The 22,346-nt window shown below is 35.5% G+C and overlaps 1 protein-coding gene across 3 annotated transcripts in view; it reads left to right on the top strand.

Moving 5' to 3' along the window:
• The window catches only part of CACNA2D1 (calcium voltage-gated channel auxiliary subunit alpha2delta 1), a 383,720-nt gene that overhangs the window by 172,129 nt on the left and 189,245 nt on the right, over positions 1 to 22,346 (top strand). For all 3 annotated transcript variants that reach the window (XR_003527084.1, XM_027639551.1, XM_027639552.1), the window contains exon 4: positions 5,170 to 5,229. Coding sequence is in view for 2 of the 3 variants with exons in the window: in XM_027639551.1 (XP_027495352.1) it covers positions 5,170 to 5,229 (60 nt within the window). In the remaining variant the exon portion in view is untranslated. The remainder of the gene's footprint in view (positions 1 to 5,169; positions 5,230 to 22,346) is intronic.

Here is a 22,346-nt window from a genome sequence, read left to right as displayed (position 1 = left end):
TTTGGTGTTTTAGAAAGCTTATAAGGCTACTGATGTCTAATAACTCTAAGCTTACACATTTTATAATAGCTTAATATATCAAGAAGTAGTTGAATATTATTTTCAAAGAAAATACTTAAAGGAGAGTGTGAAGCACAGAGAAAGAGATTTATTTCATTGTACTGAATATAATTGTAATTGGGCCATTTGCTGACAGAGTCCTGTGCTGGCTAGGAAGAGATAAAAATATGACATATACGCAAAAAATTGAAGGCTGGAAGATGAATAGGCCTTCTAGGGAGTTGATCTTTACCGATCAGATAAAGATTCCTCAGGTCTCTCTCTTGCAGTCTGTGCTGCATCAAAGGCTGCCTTTCAGAGATGGTAAAGTGCACTTGGAAACGGGGGACAAGACCTTCTAAAATGGACAGTTTGATATCGACGGCAACCGGGCTTTGGGTCTTTATTTTTACTGTTTTGCTTTTGTATTATTTTTGTGTATGTAATCTTTTGTAATCCCTTTAAAAGTTAAAGAAAGGTTCATAGGCTGATGGAGTGAATAACAACATTTGCATCTTATCTCTGTTTCCAGTAGCTGCTTTCCTTTAAAGGTAACTGTTCTCTTTGAAAGATTTAGGGAAATCTACTAGAAGGTAACTCTTGACTACTTTCAAAGTTTGATTTAAAATACTTTTTTGTGGGCAGCGACTATCTTTCAAGGAATATTTTTTTTTTTTATTGATGAGCTAAGTATTCTGAAAATTCCTGAAAATAATACACCCTACACACTGTTTAAAAAATCAGAGAGCAGTTCTTATTAATAAAAAAATGAAAAAAGGTAAAATTAAAAAAAAATTAAAGAGATAGATGTAATTGTTTAATCTAGGAAAATTATTAAACAAATGCTTATTTAATCGCAGTGTTTTCAAATTTGACATCAGCTACTGTGTCAATCACACTGGCTAAATCTGGCATCAGCTCTTTTGATCCCTTACTTAGAAGCACCATGTCACAGCTGCCAGGCATCCTACAAAGGCACATGAATAGCTGCTACAGCATTCTGTTAGCCTTTGCAGCCTTCTCTTCTTGGTCACAATTTCTCAATTTATCTACTACTTCAGAGCAGATTCACTACCATAGTCTGAGAATCTGTGTTCTCCAGCAGACTGTACAAAGTAGGGTTCTTTAAGCCAGAATGTTTCTGTTACATCTTGATTTTGTTCCTTTTTCCCTTTTTTGTGTTGTTTTGGTTTTGATGCTCTATATCCAAAAAGATGATGTTAGATAGAGCTTCATACGAGGCATGAAAACATCTCACAGCTTTCATCTTCACAGCACACAATACACAGTCACGGAGGAAGAAATGATTAAAAGCTAATATGCAGAAATATTATTTTTCATGTTTGTTTTAAGCCATTCCTTCTTATTTTCTTACACATAAAAATTTGAATTCCAGTATTTTAGTATTTGCTGGAGAAACCTGTAGGGACCTGCAGTGGGTCCTGGTGTTAAAGAAGCTGTTGCCATATTAAACCCTCATTGTAATAAGAGGGAGAATGGGAAGTGCCAGGTGTCAGCCGGCTGTTGTGCAGCTTCTCTGTTGGTGTTCTCCAGAGACACTTCCATCAAAACAGGTAAGGCCAGACCTGACATTTACATACCTCAGAAGGAAGCAGGCACGATTTCTTTGAAAGATAGGAAATTAATCCTCGCCTGTGTCACAATAAAGGCCACAGGTAACTTGAGTTTGCTCAACCATCTGGCTGTTTTTAACCCCAGAGTCTTGATATCTTACTCTGACTTGTAAGAAAGCTCTCTATGTGGAAGGGTGAATTCTCAGTTATTAGGCTCCATGTTGCTGTAGTAGCAACGTTCTCCCTGCACAGAAATGAAAAGCTTCTGAAAACACCTTAACTTCACTATACATATCTATATCCGTCTATATCTATTTAAATTTTATACCCTTATCTTTCCTAAAATATATATGGTATTGCACAGGATAGAGTGATACAGGGTTTTGCATATGCAGACTTCGTATCAGCAACACCTGTATTTTAAAGCACTCATTTCTTAAAAATTAAATCCCTGCCTGATCTGTGTCCTTGCAATAGCCTGCACATCAGTGTTGCTAAGGAGTGTTCTGCTGGAGATGAGCTTGATAATCAGGTTACTGTAGTAGACTGGTCTCTGGGAGTTGATTTTGTATGTTTTTTCCATATGCAACTTACATGGCTGTAGAATCCCAGGATTGTTCTGATGTAGTAATAGAAAGTGAAAATACAATATTTATCCCTATTTTGAGAGATCAGATGTCTTTTTCTTGCGACCACTCAACTTACAGATTTACTCTAGTCCTGGCTAACAGCCACTCTACTAACTACTAATAACTTGTGTAGCATTTATAGGAGTTGTTGATCAAATGATGACCTGTTTCATGGAAAACAATACTGGAGTTGATATTAAGTTGGATAGACTTTAATTCTCTCTAGATATGGGGTATTAGGAAGTACATTCTAAATGTACATTCCAGCTAAATTGTTGGATACCTTGCAGCTAAACATTTGAAAAATTTATCTAATAGCTGGAACAAAAAAAAATGCAGTAATGCAAATGCAGTAGAGCAAATGCATTAAGCTGTGATGAAGAAATCAAAAAGGTATCTCTTCCTGTTGCTGGAGCCTGGGTGCATAGGCTTGTGGTCATGTGTACTTCCAGTAGGGTGTTGGTTTTGGCTTTTTAGGAGTCAAGGAACAGCTGTTTTCTCATGGGTTATTATTTTTTTTAAACTGTTTGCTTGTACTTTTGTATGCGCTTGAGTACCTTTAACAGAGCTCTGTACACATACCCAAATGACAGCTTCTCATTTTGGGAGCTATTTTAAGGTATAAAGGGTGTAGATCTTGCATGTAGTGTTATTTTACAAGGTTGCTTAGGCAGTTAGGACGGGTTCTGATTTAAACTTGACTGAAAAATTCTTAAGGAGAATGAGAATACAATATCTCTTTTGTGAGAAATATTTTCTTTCCACATTTGAGATGACAAAAAACATCCCAAAAAAACTTCTTTGTTTTTAAATTTGCTTTAAGCATTTTCATTTGATAGTGCAGATATGCTGAGGAGTCTACCAGCAGAACTGAGGAATTTCAAGCTTGGCCACAGTTTTTCCATTCAAAATTCCTAGTAATGTTAATGGTCAGTATATATTTTTCTTCATAATTGATCTATTAGTTAGTGCATTTGGGTTCTGCTGTAGTTTGTGGTTATCTAGGTACCTTAAGGCAATGAAGAGGAGTGTGAGGGAAATCTGAGGGCAGGGTTAACTGCAGCTATTTACACTTGCAGTAAGTGTTATATCTTGGTTAGCTACAGTCTGGTGAAATATGACTTAATCAACTTGAACTCATCAGAGGATATACAAATTTAGATGCAGAACTGGTTAGATTAAGTGAAGAAATTAGAAGGAAAAAGTTATTCTAGTGTATTACAAAAACCCTGAAAATACTGTAGATGCTTATGCAGTGCAAAAGTTGCTTTTTCCCACTGTAATGCATGAAGTTAGGGGTATTTTCATTAATGTGGTACTTGGTTCCTGTGGAGGTACTTCCTGAGGGCAATGCCTGTAAAATGCTCATACCTTTCTGTTAGCTAAGAATCATTTGAATTGACAATAAAACAATTGATTAGGGACACATTTTCTGGGAGCACAGAGCCCAGGGGTCTGTTGAGGTTTTTCTATTTTTATAGAAAGATTACAAACCTGAAAAAAGGAAAAGATCCTAACTTCTGCTTTCTGAAATGTATCATCCTGGTAGTTGTTAGAGTGGGGAAAAGGACTGCCCTCAGGGGATCAGGTAATACAACAGTTGCCATCTGGGATGGGTCATCTGAGGTGAGGTTCTGACAGCTCCATCTCTGTGGTTCTGGCTTATATGAACTTTCTGGTCATATTCCTTTTGGTTGCTAGCAAGAACTGACAAGGTGACTCAACTGAAAATGTGACTTACACCACGAGTTCATTTTGTGCAGGAGTTGGTCTGAATATTAGAAGGATCATCAAACTTACTGTGCACATATTGTTACACAGTAAAGAGTTTGCATCCCTACTTATCTGGTAGATATAGTCAGTCTATGTCTGTTACAAAGGGACCATGACTCCCTAAAAACACTTTTTTTGGGTTTTTTGGGGGGGGCTGTAAAATAATTTAGTTATAAAAGTGAGTCACTCAACAGTTGGAACATGGCTGATTCCACATGAACTACATTCACATCAGGTAGCTGCTTCTTCAGAGTGAGCTGACTTGCTTTCAGGATCGGTGCTTGCCTCCAGGGCTGTTGGCATGGGGAATGCTGTGTGCAGCTCAGTTGGAGAACACACATTACCTTGGCAACTTCTATATGCAAAATTATAGTAAACTTCTCATGAGCATGTCCAAAAAAGTTTTTTTTTCAAAGACTTCAGATGTTGTATAAGGAGGAACATGTCATCCAACCCAATGGTTGTGTCTGTACAAGAGACTGATTTGAAAAAGCATCATATATTTATTCTTGTGCACTGTGCTTTGCTTCCTGTGGGGTTTAAGTGGACAGACTGGATTTCATTCAAATTAATGTAAATTGGAAAAATGCCCTCTGGGAGCATGCCTGATATTCTCTAGCTGCTAATTCAATCCATGAGACTGGACTCCAGCTAGTCCAAATTACTGAGTTTTTATGGGTCCCTAGTAATCACTGGGCTTTCAGTAGTTTCTATAATTGAAATTAAATGATATAATGGAGAAATAAATGCCCATAATGCAGTGTTTTAAGATTCTAATAAGTACCTGTCATTGGATGGTAGATTAAATTAATATATATAAGGCAAGGTGGTGTGTGTAAGGAGAAAGTATTTCCAGCTGGATATTAGTGGATTTTGAACTTAACTAGAACTTCTTAAATGATATTGGAGTGGGTCTTCAGATTTATAACGCATGATTATAGTACTTCAGTAAGCAAATAATACAGAAAATAACATTTTTGAAGTGGTGCATCTTTTTGAAATATACACGATTTTCAAGTAAGTGCAAAAAAGCATAGATATCTATAATTTATATAGAGAAAACACGTATAGGAAAAAAATTAAAAAAGAAAGACTTTGCTATGTGAAGAATCAGTAAAGACTAAAATTTATGCTTTCTTTCTCTTCATCTTCAGCGTCTTGCTAAAGAAGCAGAGAAGTACCAAGCATCACATCAGTGGAGAGATGAGTTTGGGGTAAGTTTCAGTTTCTCTCCTTCTAAACTTCATGGATTTTTCATCTTTGAAATGTTAACTATATTCTTACAAATATGTTGTTTGTATATCCGCTATATAACGGACATTTTATTTAATTCTGCAAACAGAGTCTCAGTCGGGGTAACTAGAGAGTAAAGTGAACTTTTCCCTTCATAAACTCATAGACCCAGGGATGTAGCTCGAAGTTGTACACAAGACATCTGTTTGTTTTGACACACAAGGAATGATTACAGAGAAGAAATCTGAGTGATGGTTGCTATCAGTTAAAAGTGTGCCACTCTAAGCACTGAAACAGAATCATAGAAAAGATTTTTACAAATTGTCTTTTGCTTATGTGGAGGCAAAAAAAAAAGCAGCAAGAAGTTTATTATGAGAGGGTTTGGTTATCTACTAACTTGGGAGTCATAGAATATTTTTTAGAATCCCTTTCTGTACTTAAATAACCATCTCTTCAATATTCTAGTACTGCTGAAAGAGACTAACCTGGTCAAATAAATTATCTTCTTTAGTCATTTCAGACTTTAATGAAAAACAAGTGACATGATTGTAAAATATACAACATTTATTTTTTATTACCAATCAAACCAAATTAATATTGTGCTGCATGATTATAAGCCTCTTAATTTTAGGCTATGGTTCCCTGCTAAGTGTCAAAGTTATTTACTATACCTTTATTACCTGTTCCTTTGAAAAAAAGCATATAGTGCTTTTACGTGATGTTGCTACAAACCTAGACTGTGTTTGCACATCCACTAGAATCATAGTGGCACAAAGTTAAATTTACAATTTTTTTTTTGTAATGTTGTCATGGTTTAACCCCAGCTGGCAAGTAAGGACTGCACAGCCTCTTGCTCACTCTCACCACATCCAGATGGAGGTGAGAATTGGAAGAGTAAAAATGAGAAAACTCACAGGTTGACATAAAGACAGTTTAATAAGTAAAGAAAAAGCTATGCACAGAAGCCAAGCAAAACAAGGGTAGGCAGGTGTTCAGCCATGCTCAGGAAAGCAGGGCTTGTTTGCACTTAATGGTGACTTGTGAAAACAAACATTACTCTAAATGTCCTCTCCCCCCCCTCACCCCACCCATTTCTTCTTTCCCCAGCTTTATATGCTGAGCATGAGGCCGTATGATATGGAATTTCCCTTGGGTCAGTCAGGGTCAGCTGTGCACCCCTAGCCTCCTCACTGGTGGGGCAGTGTGAGATGAAAATAAAGGCCTTGGCTGTGCAAAAGGCTCAGCAATAAAAAAAAAAAAATCCTCAAATTATCAACACTGTTTCCAGAAAGAAAATAAATTCTACCCCAGACAAAAGCAGCACAAATTTCTATTCTGATCCAGTATTACTCAGACACTTGGAGATCTGAAAACAGATAAACCCCCCTTAAGATCAGGACATACAATTCAGGAGTGACTGGCTTTAGGAGTATAGAGAGGGTCTGGACACAGCCTGAATGCTTTTGAGTGTGTTCTCTGCACAGGCACAGCTTCTAATACATGTAAACCACAGAAAGCATATTCCATAGAGATGTTATAATGAGAATGCTACAGTGACCTTTTCTGCTAATCTCTTGCTCTTGTGAATGGAAAACAAAACCTGCAGGTTTGATGGGCTCAGCGCAGAACTGTGTGAATACAGTCAGAATCTCTTTCTAGTCATTTTGCTTCTATGGTGCATTCTGGCATCCTGTCAACAACAATGGCTCAGATTCTGGATTTCTTTTTAACCTTTCCTTGCAGCAGAAGTCAGTAATACCAGCGAGGCTTCAGATTTTATCAGCATTCATTGCCAAAGAGACATCTCAAAATTATTTTGAAATGTTATTTTATATTAATGTTGTGGCTCAGGCAAACGTTATTATCAGTATTGAAAAAGCAAATGTGGTTGGATTTATAATAAAGTAACTGCAAACCTATCTTGTACTTTACTGTTTTGAATTTGGATGAGAACCGTGTGCACCATATAATAACCTTGACATTAGGTTATGCAATTAAATTTCAAATAAATGTATTAAGCCTCTTATAATTTAATTTGTTCCATTTTTGCCAGAAGTAATCTTTCTTCTCTTCTGGCCTACTTTTTAGAAAATGCCTGCTCAAATTAGTTTGCACACAGATCTTTCTGATAAACTTAATTTTCACTGGAAGATTCATTCTCCTAATGGCTGTGATGGAAAATAGAAGATAGACTGTAAAACTTTCTGCAGTTGAGGGTTCTTAAAGTACTTCTGATAGCATTATGAATGGTCTACATCATACAGTATGAGGTTCATTTCTCATCCAGGACTTGGGTTTTGGGTGATGAAAGCCCTTCCAGCAGCATTGCACATGAGTCACTGTAGAAAGAAACTCATGGGACAAACTGTTTCTGTTTCTAATGAGCTTGTGATCAGCAATGTCCTTGACAGTCAAAATTCAACCAAATAATAGCCTATGGAGTTTTAAGGAGAAAATTTCACAGACATTCCTCCTGGTGAAGTATTTATGAGCTGGTTTGAGGGGAACATATTCAAAAAAGGAAGGGCAAAGACGTCTGACCATAAGACCAAGATCTGTACAGAGCTACAAGGAATGTGTCAATTAAAAGACTGCCACAGTGCCTGTACTAACACCTTTTTCTAAATATGAGTGTTTATTGCACAGTTCACAGCAAAAGAAGCACGTAAGCATAAAAGAATTTGTTTTCAGGTTAATGTATAATAAAAATTCAGCATCCTCAGGTACAGTCTTTTGAAATTAGCTAGTAGTGGAAAAAAAAACCTTGAAGATCCAGATTTGGTCCCACAGCCTCTTTTTTGCTATTTCAGCTAATAATTTAATGTAAAGATTGTCCAGTCTGTCTAAAGGAGAAAATATACTTGTCCTTTAGAAAAATAGTTAGGACTAAACTATTGAAAAAAATATAAATCCACATCTATTAAAATGTGGCAGCACCCCACTAAAATCCTTCTTATATCCAATTTTACTTGAAAGTACATTTTCTTCCAACATTTTTATTACTATAATATATTATATTCCAACTACTTCAAGAAGACCAAGCAATAAAAAAGAAAAGTGAAAATTTAAATTTTGTCTTTTCGATAAATCATAGAATTAAAGAATGGTTTGGGTTGGAAGTGACCTTAAAGCTCATCTAGTTCTGATCCCCCTCTCATGGGCAGGGACACCTTACACTAGGCCAGGTTGCTTGAAGCTTCATCGAACCTGGCCTCGAACACTTCCAGAAATGGGAGATCCACAACTTCTCTGGGCAACCTGTGTCCGTGCCTCACCACCTTCACAGGAAAGAATTTCATCCTAATAGCTAATCTAAATCTACCTTCTTTCAGTTTCATAGAATCATAGATTATGCTGCGTTGGAATATTGGATTGTGACATGTTTTTTTCCTGATTAAGAACAAATTTGGTTAAAACATCTGAATTGCAGTTTACGTCTATGGCCCTAAAATAATATTTACCTGTTAGAAAGCTATTAGGTCTTTAGAGAACATTTGTGAAGTTTATGAAGGTAAATCAAGAGTGCTTAGCTTCAAACATAAGAAATGCTATTCTCTGTTTCCTATTCCATTGGTGTTGCCCAATTCCCTGCTGAATGTACATCTGGGGGAATTAAGCCTACTTGAATGTTTTTAGATTAAAGCAGTTACAACTCAGAGGTACAAACCAATATATCTAAATGAATCAGCCTTGTCATTTAGAAATTTCATGTACACTACAGAGTGAAAGAGGGGGTGGGTTTGACACTTGTGATGGTCCAGTTATTTTTCTGGCATAAAGATGCATGAAAAAATTGTACATGGACTGGAAGAAGGAAGGTAGAATTCTGTGTGAAGTAATTGCTGTTATTCCCCAAATGTGTATTCTACAATTACATTTGATACCACATTTGATTGCCTTACAATGGTTGGTTAACTAAAGCAATTTTGTTTCCAGTTGGGTTGTAATATTAATTGCACTAACACATGTATAAACATTAGGGGTATCTCATTGGTATTTTAACAAGAGAAGTCTATATACATGGCCTATTAACATCCATGTATTTATATGAAGCCAAAACTCAGACTTTTGAGAATTAATTATCGCATAAAAATGCCACACAAAAAATTCTTTCAATATGCCTTATCTTTAAACCAGTACTGTCATTTTATATTATTCTGTGTAAATAATGATTATCTGTGTGCTGTTATTTCTGCGGCAACATTTGCTCTGATGATAATATGCAGGCTGGTGTTTATGTACCGACCAGGCTTAAAAGTAATGACAAAAAGTCATGGGAATATGACTTTGGAACTATGTTCTTTTTTCTAGTAGAAATGTTGACTGTGTAAAACTGTAGTGAAAAGTTGCTCAGCAAAGAAATGGAAGATGAAAAGAATAACTGAGATAAAACAAGTCTATCACAAGAATTGATCCAAACAGTGACCTGCAAGAGCAGAGCAGTAGTGGGAATCTCTGTTGTATCTTGCAGATTGGAGATTTTCAGGACTGTCTGTAATTTATTGTGGATGCTACAACAATGCTAAAACATTACATCTTAAAAACCTCAACTGGAAAACAAACAAACCACAGCAAACTTTCAACTTTAACACTGTTTCACTGTAAAGAGGCAATTTACTAAACATGTTTTGTCTTTTGAAAGAGGAAAAAACTCTGTGAAGGAAACAAACTAGAATCCTTTTTCTCTCAGATCATCAGAGGGAGGATACAGCTCTGTCATGGATTGTACCTCTGATATTCCTCTTGTGTGCAAAGAGCATCTGTGAGAAATGATGCTGTTTAGATTTGGCACCAGACATGAGGTACAGGGAACTGGTCCCCACAGGCACAGAGCAGATGTGGGATCCTTTCCTAGTAAGTCATATATACTTTATAATTTTGTGGAATTTTTAATAACACTAAACACAGGCAAAATGTCAAAACTGTCTGTATCTTCACACAATGCTCTGATCCAAAATTCAGTGAAATAAATCTTCCATTGATTTTGATTAATTTTGGATAATGCCTCACAGTTTTAAGGCCTCTGTGACTGTAAAAAAAATATGCCAATGATTGATTTAAATTGACAGATTTAAGTGGTCAAGGTTTTAGGGAGGATAATATTTTATTCTCTGAAGGACTGTGTGCCAACTTCTCGTCTATGACCTATAGTTTTCATTTGTGTATAATTTAAATTGAATGTGCCTGTCTCACTGAAAGGAATGAGGTAGCATTTTTTCTGTCAGTGATCGTTTGCAGCTGGACATCTTTCTACTCAGGGGATGGAGCTATGTATGTGCACTGGGAGTAGTAGGTGCAGAGGAAATAAAAATAAAGCATATTTACTGAAATTAAAGGGTTGTTCTGATGTCTATTTGATGTTTATCAAATCACTTATACCTTTTTGACTCATGAAAGTTCACTGGGAGTATTACAGGAACAAACATTTCTGCACTATTTCCAATAGTGTTTATCAAAGAGAGGCAGGACATGCAGTAGTTGCAGCCTTCAAAGCACACTCAGCTCAGCTTCCTAGGATTTCCATCATTAGTGAGGAGAGTTTCATCTTAATGTAGAAATCTACTGTGAACATGCCCATGCTGAAGTCTGTTTGGAGATGTGGCATAAGCCTTACCAGATTGGAGCAGAATTTGTCTGGCATTCCCTCCTGGGAAGAGGATCCCACTGTTCACACTTGTCTGTCCCCAGCATCCTGCCCCTGATGTTTGGATACTTGTTTCACAAAGTATCAGTGTGTCTTCTGGCTTACAGATATCTAGGAGGCGCTGGTTAGATATAAGAAAAACATTTTAAAGGCAATTAAAAAAAAAAAAAGAAATCCATGTAATTAGAAAACTTTTTAAGAGTACTGCTGCTTGCTACCTCGCCTGGACTTTTATAACTTCTTAACTCTCTCAGGTGAGTCTGTCAGTCTAGAAGTCATTGATTTCCTCTAAAATAAGGGTTGTCATAGGAGATCTCTTCCGTGCTTTTGTTCTATACTATATCTAATATGATCCTGTATAAGAATTACACTAGTATGAGTGTTAGTGTGATTTGAACACATTTCTAATCATATTTGCAATCCTTCGTTTATTTTTTTGCACACTTTAGGAATTTTAAGACTATAAGCAGGGATTTTAAATGTGTAGCCATAGAGGAGCTAGCTTTCCTGCGATATCTTTTGGTCTTTAGATATTGATTATTTACCATCTCTTAATATACTTACCTTGAGTACAGGAGTGTAACTTAAGAGTATAAATCATTGCAAGGATCTCATCTGTTCAGTGAAATGCTTCATTGATTGGCAACTTGCCAAAAAAGCTTTTAGAGTAAAGTGAAGAAACACCTTCAATCATTGTTGAGGCTTTCAAGCATTCCATTTTATCTGAAAAATCAAATACGCTAAAGACATCTAATACAGTTTTTACTTATTGACCAGACAACTAATTTTAAATATGTACAGGTTCTGAAAAAGAGGTGGAGGAAAGGACCTGGTTAAGAAGAAAAGAAAGAAAGGTGTGATTTCTCATTATTAAGCCACCATACATATGCATTATCACCTTCCTTTTGACTGAGGTTTTAACAGGCTTTCAGAAAAAACATCTTATTAAAAGCAAGATATACTATTGTACTCAGTTTATTAACACCCTGTAGGTTCTTAAGTTTAGAATAGAGAAGTACAATATGCTAAGAAAAGCTTTCTACTGGTTGCTATTGTGCACATTTTCTATGAGTTCATTTAATTTGTGGCACAGATGAAGCTAACTAGTTTTGTATTTTACCTTTCACCCTCAAGTTCAGTTGCTCATGTAAATACGATATAATTAATACGTAGCACTGCTGTACCACCTTTGATGAATCAGTAAAATCAACTAGAAATGGACTTCAGGGATGCTGTTTATTTTGTCTGTAAGCTTTTCTGTCAAATATTTTCAGTTCAAAACTAAAAATATCTTTCTCTATGATTTGTCCTTGCCAATATAACTAGGATCTAACTAGTTTCCTCTGTTTCCTAAGAAAACTCAGTTCCCCGTTCCCCATCACATATTATCCTGACCCATCTTTGTCACAACTCATTACCTTTAGAAAGAGAAAAAGGAGCTAACATGGGAATTGGAAAGTTTCCATATTTAAAAGTTTTTACGCCTCTAGACTACCAAGAAACCATGTTCCTAGAACAGGGGCTTGTGCAATAGTTGAGAACAGAAAATATTTGATGTCTACCCTATTTTGCAGTTGAAATACAGTAGAAATTTTAATATGAGTTTCAGTCTGCATAGACTTTCAAATGCTCTGGAAGTACGAGGCGACTCTATTATTAAAAGCTGCCTTTTGCTCAAGGGATTTGAGAATTCTTATCCTTCAATCCCCTGAGTATAGTCTAATTCTCATTAGAATTTAAACAAAAGGTGGAATTGTGGCTGTTTTATGTCCTAAAAAAATGATGATGTGTGATGGAAGTAGTGTCAGATATTTCTGTAGATTTGGCCACAAAGCAAGAGATATGTATAACACAGAGCAGAGAAACTCTTCAAAATTAGCAATAACCTAACATTCTTCTACATCATGCTATAAAAATTCCACACTTAAAAATTCTACCTGATTTCACTCAAAAAATGTAGCTGGTAAGCATTTGTTTTATTTTTTTTCCAGTTAACTTTTGCTATCAGCTTTCAACAATTCAGAACTCTGTAAATAAATGCACAAACAACTCTAACTCTCATTGAAGGGACATTAGAACTTAGCAGGTCTTGAGAGCTTTAGGACAACTGTATGACTGTGATTTATGTGTTTATATAAAACACTATCATTCTGTTTTCATTTTGCCATTTGATAGTCCCAAATTATACTGTACTGAAATACTGCGTATTGTAACTTTCTTGAAAATATGAAGGATAAATATAAAAGTGACTCTGCTTATCCAGACTGGATCCTTGCTTTTAAAAATAGATGAATAATCCCTGATGAATTATTAATTCAGGTAGGATTCTCTTCTTAGTCCTTTGGGCATTACTTCTCAAGAAGATAACTTCAGTTTTACATTTCTTAAGAGTTACACATGGGAACAGTAAAACTAAGGAGGTGGGTTTATTGATATTTTTCTGGGCTTGCACAAAATTCTGGTCTTTTCTCCAAATAAAACTTTTTAGTGCTTTGTCTGTGACTTTTTTTCGACATAAAACGTTAAAGGAGACTTCCAGCAAAACTTTCCTACCAGACTGAATGTTTTCCATATAGGCAAGTTTAATTTAATTTGCTACGGGTATCATAGTTTAAATGACCTCTAGACTTAAAATATTCTAAAATACGTATTTTTAGAGAAAGTTTTGCTGTAGCAATTCCCCATCTTTCAGACAGAACATTTCAGTTTTATTTTACTAGTTTATGCAGGTATTTTGTGATAGAGCTATGTTGCTACAGCAAATGGTGCTTTTTTTTTTTTTTTTTTTTTTTAAATTTGGTGAGAGATGCCAACAGAAAAAAACAAAGGCTGGATTAAGACTGAAGTTTTTTCAAAAATATTATCAACATATTTATTAATTCCAAAAGATAGTTGTTTACATTTCTTCTGGTGACAGCTGACTTGAAATATTTTCCTTTTTATAGGGGATCACTCTACATGGGAGATTTAATTCCAAATACTTGCAGTCTATTTCTTCCCCTCTATATCTATCTATATCTATATCATCTATATCTATATCATCTATATCTATATCTATATCTATCTATATCTATGTATATAAAGATTTTCTGATATTAACCTTGCTGCATAAGGCTTTCAACTGATTTAAGTCATGTTTTGAGATTCTGAATTCAAGGTGGAGACTTGCTCTTTAAATGTACGAATGGTAAAGAGGAAAACAGGTGGTTAAAGAAGGAGATGAGGATCACTGGGCATTTTTGAGTGAAACCTGGGACTTCCTAAAACCATAGTTCGTTCAGTACATCCCAACTGCTGGAAAGTGTAGGGTAGGGAGTAAAAGGCAGAGGGCCAGCAGCTCCAGGAAAGGCTGTAGTAGGTGAAGTGACCCTGTGATAGCAGAAGTAATCTCAAAGCTGTACGTTTTCCTGTTTATAACCCATTCTTGTTGGTGCATATTTCATTTCAGAAGGAGATGAAGTCTTAATTCTGGCTCTCTCGTGTATTTCTCTAAGAAATAAGCTCAAGATTGGAACACTATTGCATTTCTAAAACTTACATTTATAAATTTATACTGTTGAATAAAACAAATCTATGGACCTGATTGTTGGACTGAGTGACAGAGTGTTCAGAGTATACTTGTGACTTCTCTTGGTGATATCTAGGAAGCTCTAAATTATAATGTATTTCTGTACCTTTCTGCTCAAAGTTTCTGAAATTGTGGGAAGGAAATGGTGCAACTTAGAAAATAATATTTTCAAGGCATAGAATTTGAATGTTTGCAATGCTTCAGGTCTACATTAATTACAACAGAGCATGCAAGAATATGTTAGAGTGTAAAACCTATAATGATAACACTGCAGGCATGTAGAAAGCAAGACAAGGTATAACCTGGTGTAGACCTGTCTGCACAGTTGATCGAGAATGGTTCCTGGTGCATGATATGCCACAGAACGTGTCTGGACATTGCTCAGGTGTCTTGGGGGCAGCTCTAACAAGCACAATATGGATGAAAAGCAGACATGAATAGCAGACTGTGTTCAGGACTGATCTGTGTTTTGTTTTGAAACATGGACATCACACTCTCTCTGGAGAATAAAGCATAGCATACTCTATCCTAAAAAGTACTGTTACACATCAGTAAACATCTTATGTCAAGAATAGGCACCAAGAAGAAATGCTGTTCAAGAGAAAAGGAATGTATCAGTTACGGTTAAATATACCTGGAAAGTTGGAAGGAAAAACCCATCAGTTTAATAAGTTCCTCAGACATTCTAACAACAGAATTAGGGCAAATATCCCACTGTATCTGTGAAAATATTTACAATGTTATGAACTATATTATGATTGTGAACTATGAATGCTGCTTTTATGAAAAATAACTATTACACAGACAAGAAGACTGGATTTCCTTTGCAGATTCACATCAGTACCTTTTACTGACACAAGAATAGTCCACTGAGGTAGTTATCCATACTAATAAGAGTAGAGCAGTGAAGATCCATATATCTAATTGAACCTGTTTATGTTTTTCAAGAATAGGATGCACTTAAATCAATTAATTCACCTCCCATATCATCTCCATTTTGATAAGAAAATATTAAAATAAATACAAATGAAGGCACCAAAACCTTTTTTCTGTGCATGAGCTCTGCAATACTATATTATCAAGAGGTTTAAATGTGAAACAGATCAAATAGTTTTCTTTATTGCTTCAAGATACTGAGGTAAAGCTTACAGATTTCTGAGTATTAGATATGTTTTTTGTTATTGTTCAGTGTTTGTAAACAACATTTAGGTGATATTTTAAGAATCAGTCAAGATTTAAGCTTGTGCTAGTCCTGCTTAAATAGATGAGAGCTATGCATGTACCAATTATGTGAATTTTCCTCTGTGTATATACTTATACATGTATATACTTATACATGTATTTATATATGTATCCAGATGTATATATGCATAAAGAGATCCTCTAGTAGCGTGTGTGTATTTATATCTATAAACAGGTACATACTTTTAGGGGAATCTTGTGTTTTCCAGGTCAGCAAGGGACTAAAGCTAGTGGGTTTAAATAATTTGAGAACACAAGGAGTTAAACTGGTATGTGCCCATACTTTTGAAATTTTACCTTTGTCATATTTTAAAATCCAGGAACATTTCATATTCAGTACGAACAGCATCTTTGTGGTGTACTGCAGGAAATAAGTCCTGGCCCTTGGGTTCAGTTCACACAACTGGTTGATGCTTACTCTGTGCTGGAATCCATGGTTTGTTTATGCCTATTACTTTTAATTCACTGTGTCTAAATAATGCACAGACTGTGCTGGTCAAATAAGGATAGCACAATGCTGATAAAGTGCCTTAGATCATGTAGCAAGTGTTAAGAGGTATTTGTAATACAGTACCTGCTGAAATAGTTTGAGACGACTTTCCCAGGCAAAGAGTAGCTAAGTTAGGATGGTTTCTGCTCATAGTTATCATCCCCATCACATTGTGTAACTTCCTAAGTAAAACCAAAGAAAACAATCCTTGGGAACGTGGACAGCAAAGTTTGCAACCTGAAGTGACCCCTCTCTTACAAGGAGGAGGGAGCCGGGAAGGGAGGGAAAAGAGGACCAGAAAGTTTTGGCTCCTGCCAAAGAGGTCATTGATGGGAAAGTTTTGAGAATGACTACTTTACTGCAGTTTTCTGCCTTTTCTCCGTTTTCACTGTTATGTCTTTTCTGGACATGACCACAGTATTGTCCTTGGCAAGACTCCTCACCCTTTTTTGCAGCATTCCTTCCTCTTTCCTCTTCAGCATAAGTTTCCCATCTTCCATTATCCCTTCTTAAACACTTGTAGTTCCTCCCTCTTGTGCTTTCTGAAATCTCAGTTCACACTTCTGTAATACTGTGTAAGGTGCTGTTGAAAGCTGAGCTGAAATAGTCTCAAGCAACACAGCATAAATTTTGGGGAGCTAAGTGAGGCACTTCTTCAAATTCAAATCAATTTAATTTAATATATACTTTGCAATTTATTTCATACTCCCTTCTGCACTATGATCTTCCAGTGTTAAGCTCTTTTTTTCAGTAACCTCCCTCATTAGGTTTGCAGGAGCTTTTCTGACTGTCTTTTTTTTAACAAATACCTGCCTTAATTTCACTCCTTTTTTACAACAGATAGCTATTTCACTTGTTTAAAATTTCTCACATCGTCTCTTTCTTCACATCTTCACACTTCGATGATATATCTATCTGTCCACTGTGAATTTAAAAAAAAAAAAAAAAAAAAAAAGATGAATTTCCAGGAAGTGCTGATTGGTACAAGAATTTGAAAGTGAATTATACAAAATGTAGGACCCGAGACTACGTGTTACCAAGGTGGTGATACTGATTTCCTTCAGTCCTTTGAGTATTCTAAACATTTTTATCCTAATTCATCTGCAAAGCTTCCCCTGTCACCTAATACTAATGTTCTCTCAGAGAATGTGGTGTGAGTGATGGCTCAACTTCAGGTGAAACGATAGTAAGCAAAGATAAGTACTGTTATTTACTTATAATTTCAGTGAGGTTCAGGAAAGATTTTGGGAAAGTGGTTACAGCAGGGTTAGAAAAAGCTGGGAAGGACAGGAAATGTAGACATACAGTCAGTGTCTGGGTCAGGAAGCAGTGAGGGCTGGCTGCTCCCAGAGCTAGGTGGCTGGGGCTGGAGGGGACCAATGGGTGCAGTTCTGTGGGGCTGAGCAGAGCAGGCAGAGCCAAATGCTGATAACAGCTTCCATGAATGGTTCCAGGTGATGGATGGATGCATAGGGATCAAAGAGACAAATGTGGGGGTCATCTGGGTGTTGCCATCAGAAGGAAAAGGGAACAAGGCCAGGGAAAGAGATGAGCTGGTGCTGAGCTGCAGCATACGTCCAAGGAAGGGGTCTGTTGGAGGGCAGAGGCTCATCTAGGATATGGGACAGAGACAGGACTAGAGACAGCCTTTCCTATCCTGTTGTTGAAATAATAGGGCACTGAGGGAGCCAGACTGAGCTGAAACAGAGGTCCTCAGCCTGTGGGAAGAGAAGGGATGCCCTGAGGTTCTGTTCCCTGCTGAGGAGGCTCTAGGGAAGCACTTGCCCATCAGTGGTTGTCAACTGATGCTGGGTCCTGAGTGCTCTTAACACTGCAGGGTGTATATAGGATATAATGATCTCCTATCTAGATTTTACTGAGGGAGAAAATACTAAAAAAAATAAAATTCTCAAATGTGAAAGGGAAAAAGAAAAGTCTACAACCAGGTTTAAAAAGACGTAGTCCTTTCTACACACAATTCCAGTTGAATTGCCAAAAATTATGAAGAAAGATATAATGTATGTGTTTTAGCAGCATCAATTTCTAATCTTGTTCATTTTTCTTTTTATAATCTTGTGTTTGAGCACCTTGTCTTTTACTATTATAATTTTTGCTATTTATTTCTCAATTTATACTACTGAAAATTAATTTGCCTGAGTTATATAAAAATACTAGATGATTAAAGAAGAATATGATTTGGGTTTTGCTTGCATTTTTGATTTTTTTTCCCTCCTGCTGGACTGTTCTGTTTTGTTTAGTAATGAAATATCTTCCACAACAGCATTGGGGATGTAATTAGTATCTAGTTTCCTTTATTTTTGTTTGTTCCCTGTTTTTAAAGAACATTTATTTCAGTAGTTTTTTTCCTCTGCTTCATTGTACTCAGGATAATGGCAAAACCAAGAAACAATTCCTCAGCTATTAGTAGAAAAAAGGCGGGGTGTTGAAAAGAAGGCACATCCTTTTACTATATTAAAAAAAAGAGAAAAAAGATATGAAGTCTTTTTAAATTGCATAATTTGCTGTCAAGAACTGTATGGGACTCCCTGAAATTAAGCAGCTTGTGGTTGTGACAGTGCAAATGCTCATCCGAGCACCTTTCCCTGCTGTGAGATCTCAACCAGCTTAGTCACAAGTTTTGGTGTGTCTGTATTTCTTTGCATTTTGTGGCATAAGCATCAAATACCTAATGAGTGAAAACCCCTGTAGTGATCCATGGAAGAAAACACAAATAACTTTTCATTTAGTGCAATTGTTAAGATTGAGAATGAGAAACATAATAGCAAGATGTTGATACAGCTCTTAAATCTTACTGCTCTTTCTGCATGACTTCCAGCATACCAGTGTAGCATATCAATAATTTAGAAGAAAAGTAATAATGCTTTAATTATTTTTGATATGAACCTTTTGCTTGCAGCGATTAACTGGAAAAGTCTTCATCATTTTATGTTAAATAGTAAAATGAATGACATTTTTCAGCTGCTGGCTTGTCTGATGCGACTGAACTGCTTCCGAAATAAAGTGTGCTCATGAAGCTTTGCTTTATTGCTGTGATTGAGTGCAAGACATGCACAAAACGGATGTCAAAGCTGAATAATTAAATTAGGATTCCTTCTGTTCTTTATTAATTAGGTGAGCATGGGATATTTCTTAGAGCATGGTAACTGCAGTCTCGAGTTGCTTTCCTTCTAAGACATCAGAGATAGAGAAAAATAATTTAAATCAAAATCTTAACAAATATTTATCTTTATAAGAGGCCCATTAAAATAATGAACAGTCAATATGGCAGGAATATTGTTTACATGGGTAAGCCAAAACCATCTGAAAAGAAGACATGACCTGACGTGTTTTGAACTACATTACCTTGTGAAAAGGTACTTGTCATATTCAGAAGGAAATGAAGATATTTTGTTGCATTTTTTTTAATTACCAAGCAAATTGTTTACAATTAGTTATAGCAATTGAGTGTTTTTTTCTTTTTGTATGTTATAACTCTGTGGATTTTGTGGACACACTCTAAGAGATTGAATAAACTCAATGAAGAATTGATGAAGGCAGGGAAAGAGATCAATGCTTCTAAAAAATTTATTAGAGATCACTAACTTTACAGGTCAGTGTCAGCTATGTAAGATATGATCCAAAGTTTGAATCCGACTTTCATAATTTATATGTGAAAATTCATTTTTCCTGTGTTACACAGTATTGTAATACCCTGCAGAAATACCTTAAAATCTTTTTGTATTTTAGTTTTTACATATGGATAAATGAGGAAAGAAAGAGATGTATAAAGCTTTCTACTGCTGCAGTTTAAGGAAAATTATGCAAAAGGATGACATTTTTCTCTTCCAGTGAGATTCTTAAAAGATATTAATGCTAGCTGGGCATTTTTGCTTAGAATTTAAATACATTGACTTCATGTGATATATTCCTTGTGAGATACTATTTTATTTTTTTTTTCCAAAGAGGGTAATAGAGGGGAAAATTTCTGTTTTTGTGGAACTGTTTTAACCATTGGATATATTCTCAAAGTGTACATATATATATAAATACTAGTCTTACACAGTTTCATCTTTCATTTTAAAGCACTTTTTAAAAATTAAGATGAAGACATAAATTTTCTCTTAATTAATATTTCATACAAAACACTGTTTATCAGACTTAAATCTCTGAATTTTACGTGAACATTTAAAGAGGAGGATGACAGAAAAATTGTTTGATAGCACTGATTTTATTTTTATTTGGTGTAATTTTAGTAGGGAAAATATTTTTTGCATTTTATGTATTTTACATTTTATCAATTCATATACAGATTACTATATATTATATTCAGTAATTTAATAAAATATTCTGAATGGATCAAACAACAAGTTCAAATTTTTTTTGGAGCCAAACATAATGTGGAAGTTTTGTGGGTTTTTTTTCTTCCCTTAGTTTCCTGTCAAAATGGACATATTCAAAGGTGAAATTTGACTTCATGGTCTTTAAGATCATAGGATGATTCCTGAACTTCTGAAAATTGATCCAAATATCAACCCACTCATATATTCTCGAGTTTAAGAATAATTACCAGCACTGATAATCCATAATTCCCGCATCATTTTGCAACTGCCTAAAACTTAATTTTTTTGGCCAGAAACAAAACAGTCTCTTTAAGAATATGCTCTGCATTTCATATAGTTGATCATAGTGACTAAATTTTAAAAGTTATAATTCAGTTACATACATATAGCCATTAATTGTTTAATACATTACAAGGTCAGAGGGATTAAGACAATATAAATTTACTTGCGTAAATACTGGCAGTCATGACTTGTGGAGTTCACTTGTGTGTAGTCCCTTCCTTATACATTTTATCTTGCCTGGCTATCTCCTGATGAAAATGCAAGTGGTAAGAGAATTTTCTATTGAGAGTCCTGAACTCCTGTCATGATCTATCAGCAATTTTCCTGATTTTTGTCTCTGCTCAGCACTGATTAGTTTTAGCAGCTTCTGATGGACTAAATTAATACAAATCTGTGTGCAAAAATTGATAAAAATATTCTTTTAAAATAGACATACACAATTATCCTCAGATTCTTGTTCTGAATTTTGAGATGATGCAGATCCAGAGCAATATCCTACGGACTGCTGACCTCAGTGTACTACTGGGTTTGGATAAGCCTTGGAATATCCCCTCTTCAGCCACTCTTATGGATCACTGTGAAGCTAGGCTCCTGAGTTTTTATTCCATTGTGATGTCATATGCCCAAAATTTGATTCCTTTCAAGTATTTTGTAACCACTGATTGCAACATTGCTAAACATGTTATTTGTTGGCTGTAATGGATAAAACACAGTGATAATGTAACAGATTTTTGGGAACAAATTCTATTAAAGGTTTGCCCATTGTTTGATAGAAAATAAATTTCTAAAAGGCTTTTGCAGATTTTTTCGGAGTTGGAGGACTGGCATATATTCTATATTCAGTTATCACAGTGCAAGAGATTCATTACATCCCAACAGCTCCATAAGTATGAATTCAGAATGCTAATTTCCTGTGAATCTGATGTAAACTCATGCACAAATTGTTTAACTAGGCCCCTGTATTTTACTGGTCCCAGTATTTACAATCTAGATAATATGCAATCAGTTTAGACAATTTTTTAATTTATTATTATTTATTTTATTTTTATGTTCTTTCATCAACTAAAGAAAGTAATGCTGAATAAATTAAAATAAACATACTTTGCTGCTTTAATTAAACTGATCAGGTAGTGTGATATAGAGGTTAATTAGCTGCTAACAAATTAATTTCATTTTCCCACCTGGAAATCTGCTTTGTAATCACTTGCATTTTGCCTTATAAAAAGAAGCCATTCGCAGTTGCTTATACTTTGAGGAAGTTACTGTGATGAGAAGATTAGCAGTTTCCTGAATCTTTTGGAAGAATATACTTACCAAAATTAAAATGGATTTAAAATATTTTTGTCTTTCAGGGTTGTCTCTGTCTTCCTTGCTTTTGACTTAGAGGACTGGAGGAGGAATAGAGAGGATGGTTATTTGTATTTCTTTATATATGTAGCCAGTTCTTTTAAATTTGATTTTCTTTCCTGGTACACGCAAGTACATAAAATCCTAGACTTTTTTGTCATCCTTTGGAGAGATGGTAAGAATAC

Source organism: Corapipo altera, unplaced genomic scaffold, assembly GCF_003945725.1.
Source record: "Corapipo altera isolate COAL_440 unplaced genomic scaffold, ASM394572v1 1b, whole genome shotgun sequence".
Taxonomy (NCBI): domain Eukaryota; kingdom Metazoa; phylum Chordata; class Aves; order Passeriformes; family Pipridae; genus Corapipo; species Corapipo altera.
The sequence above is the reverse complement of the archived record's forward strand: the minus strand, read 5'-3'. Positions and strand labels throughout refer to the sequence as shown.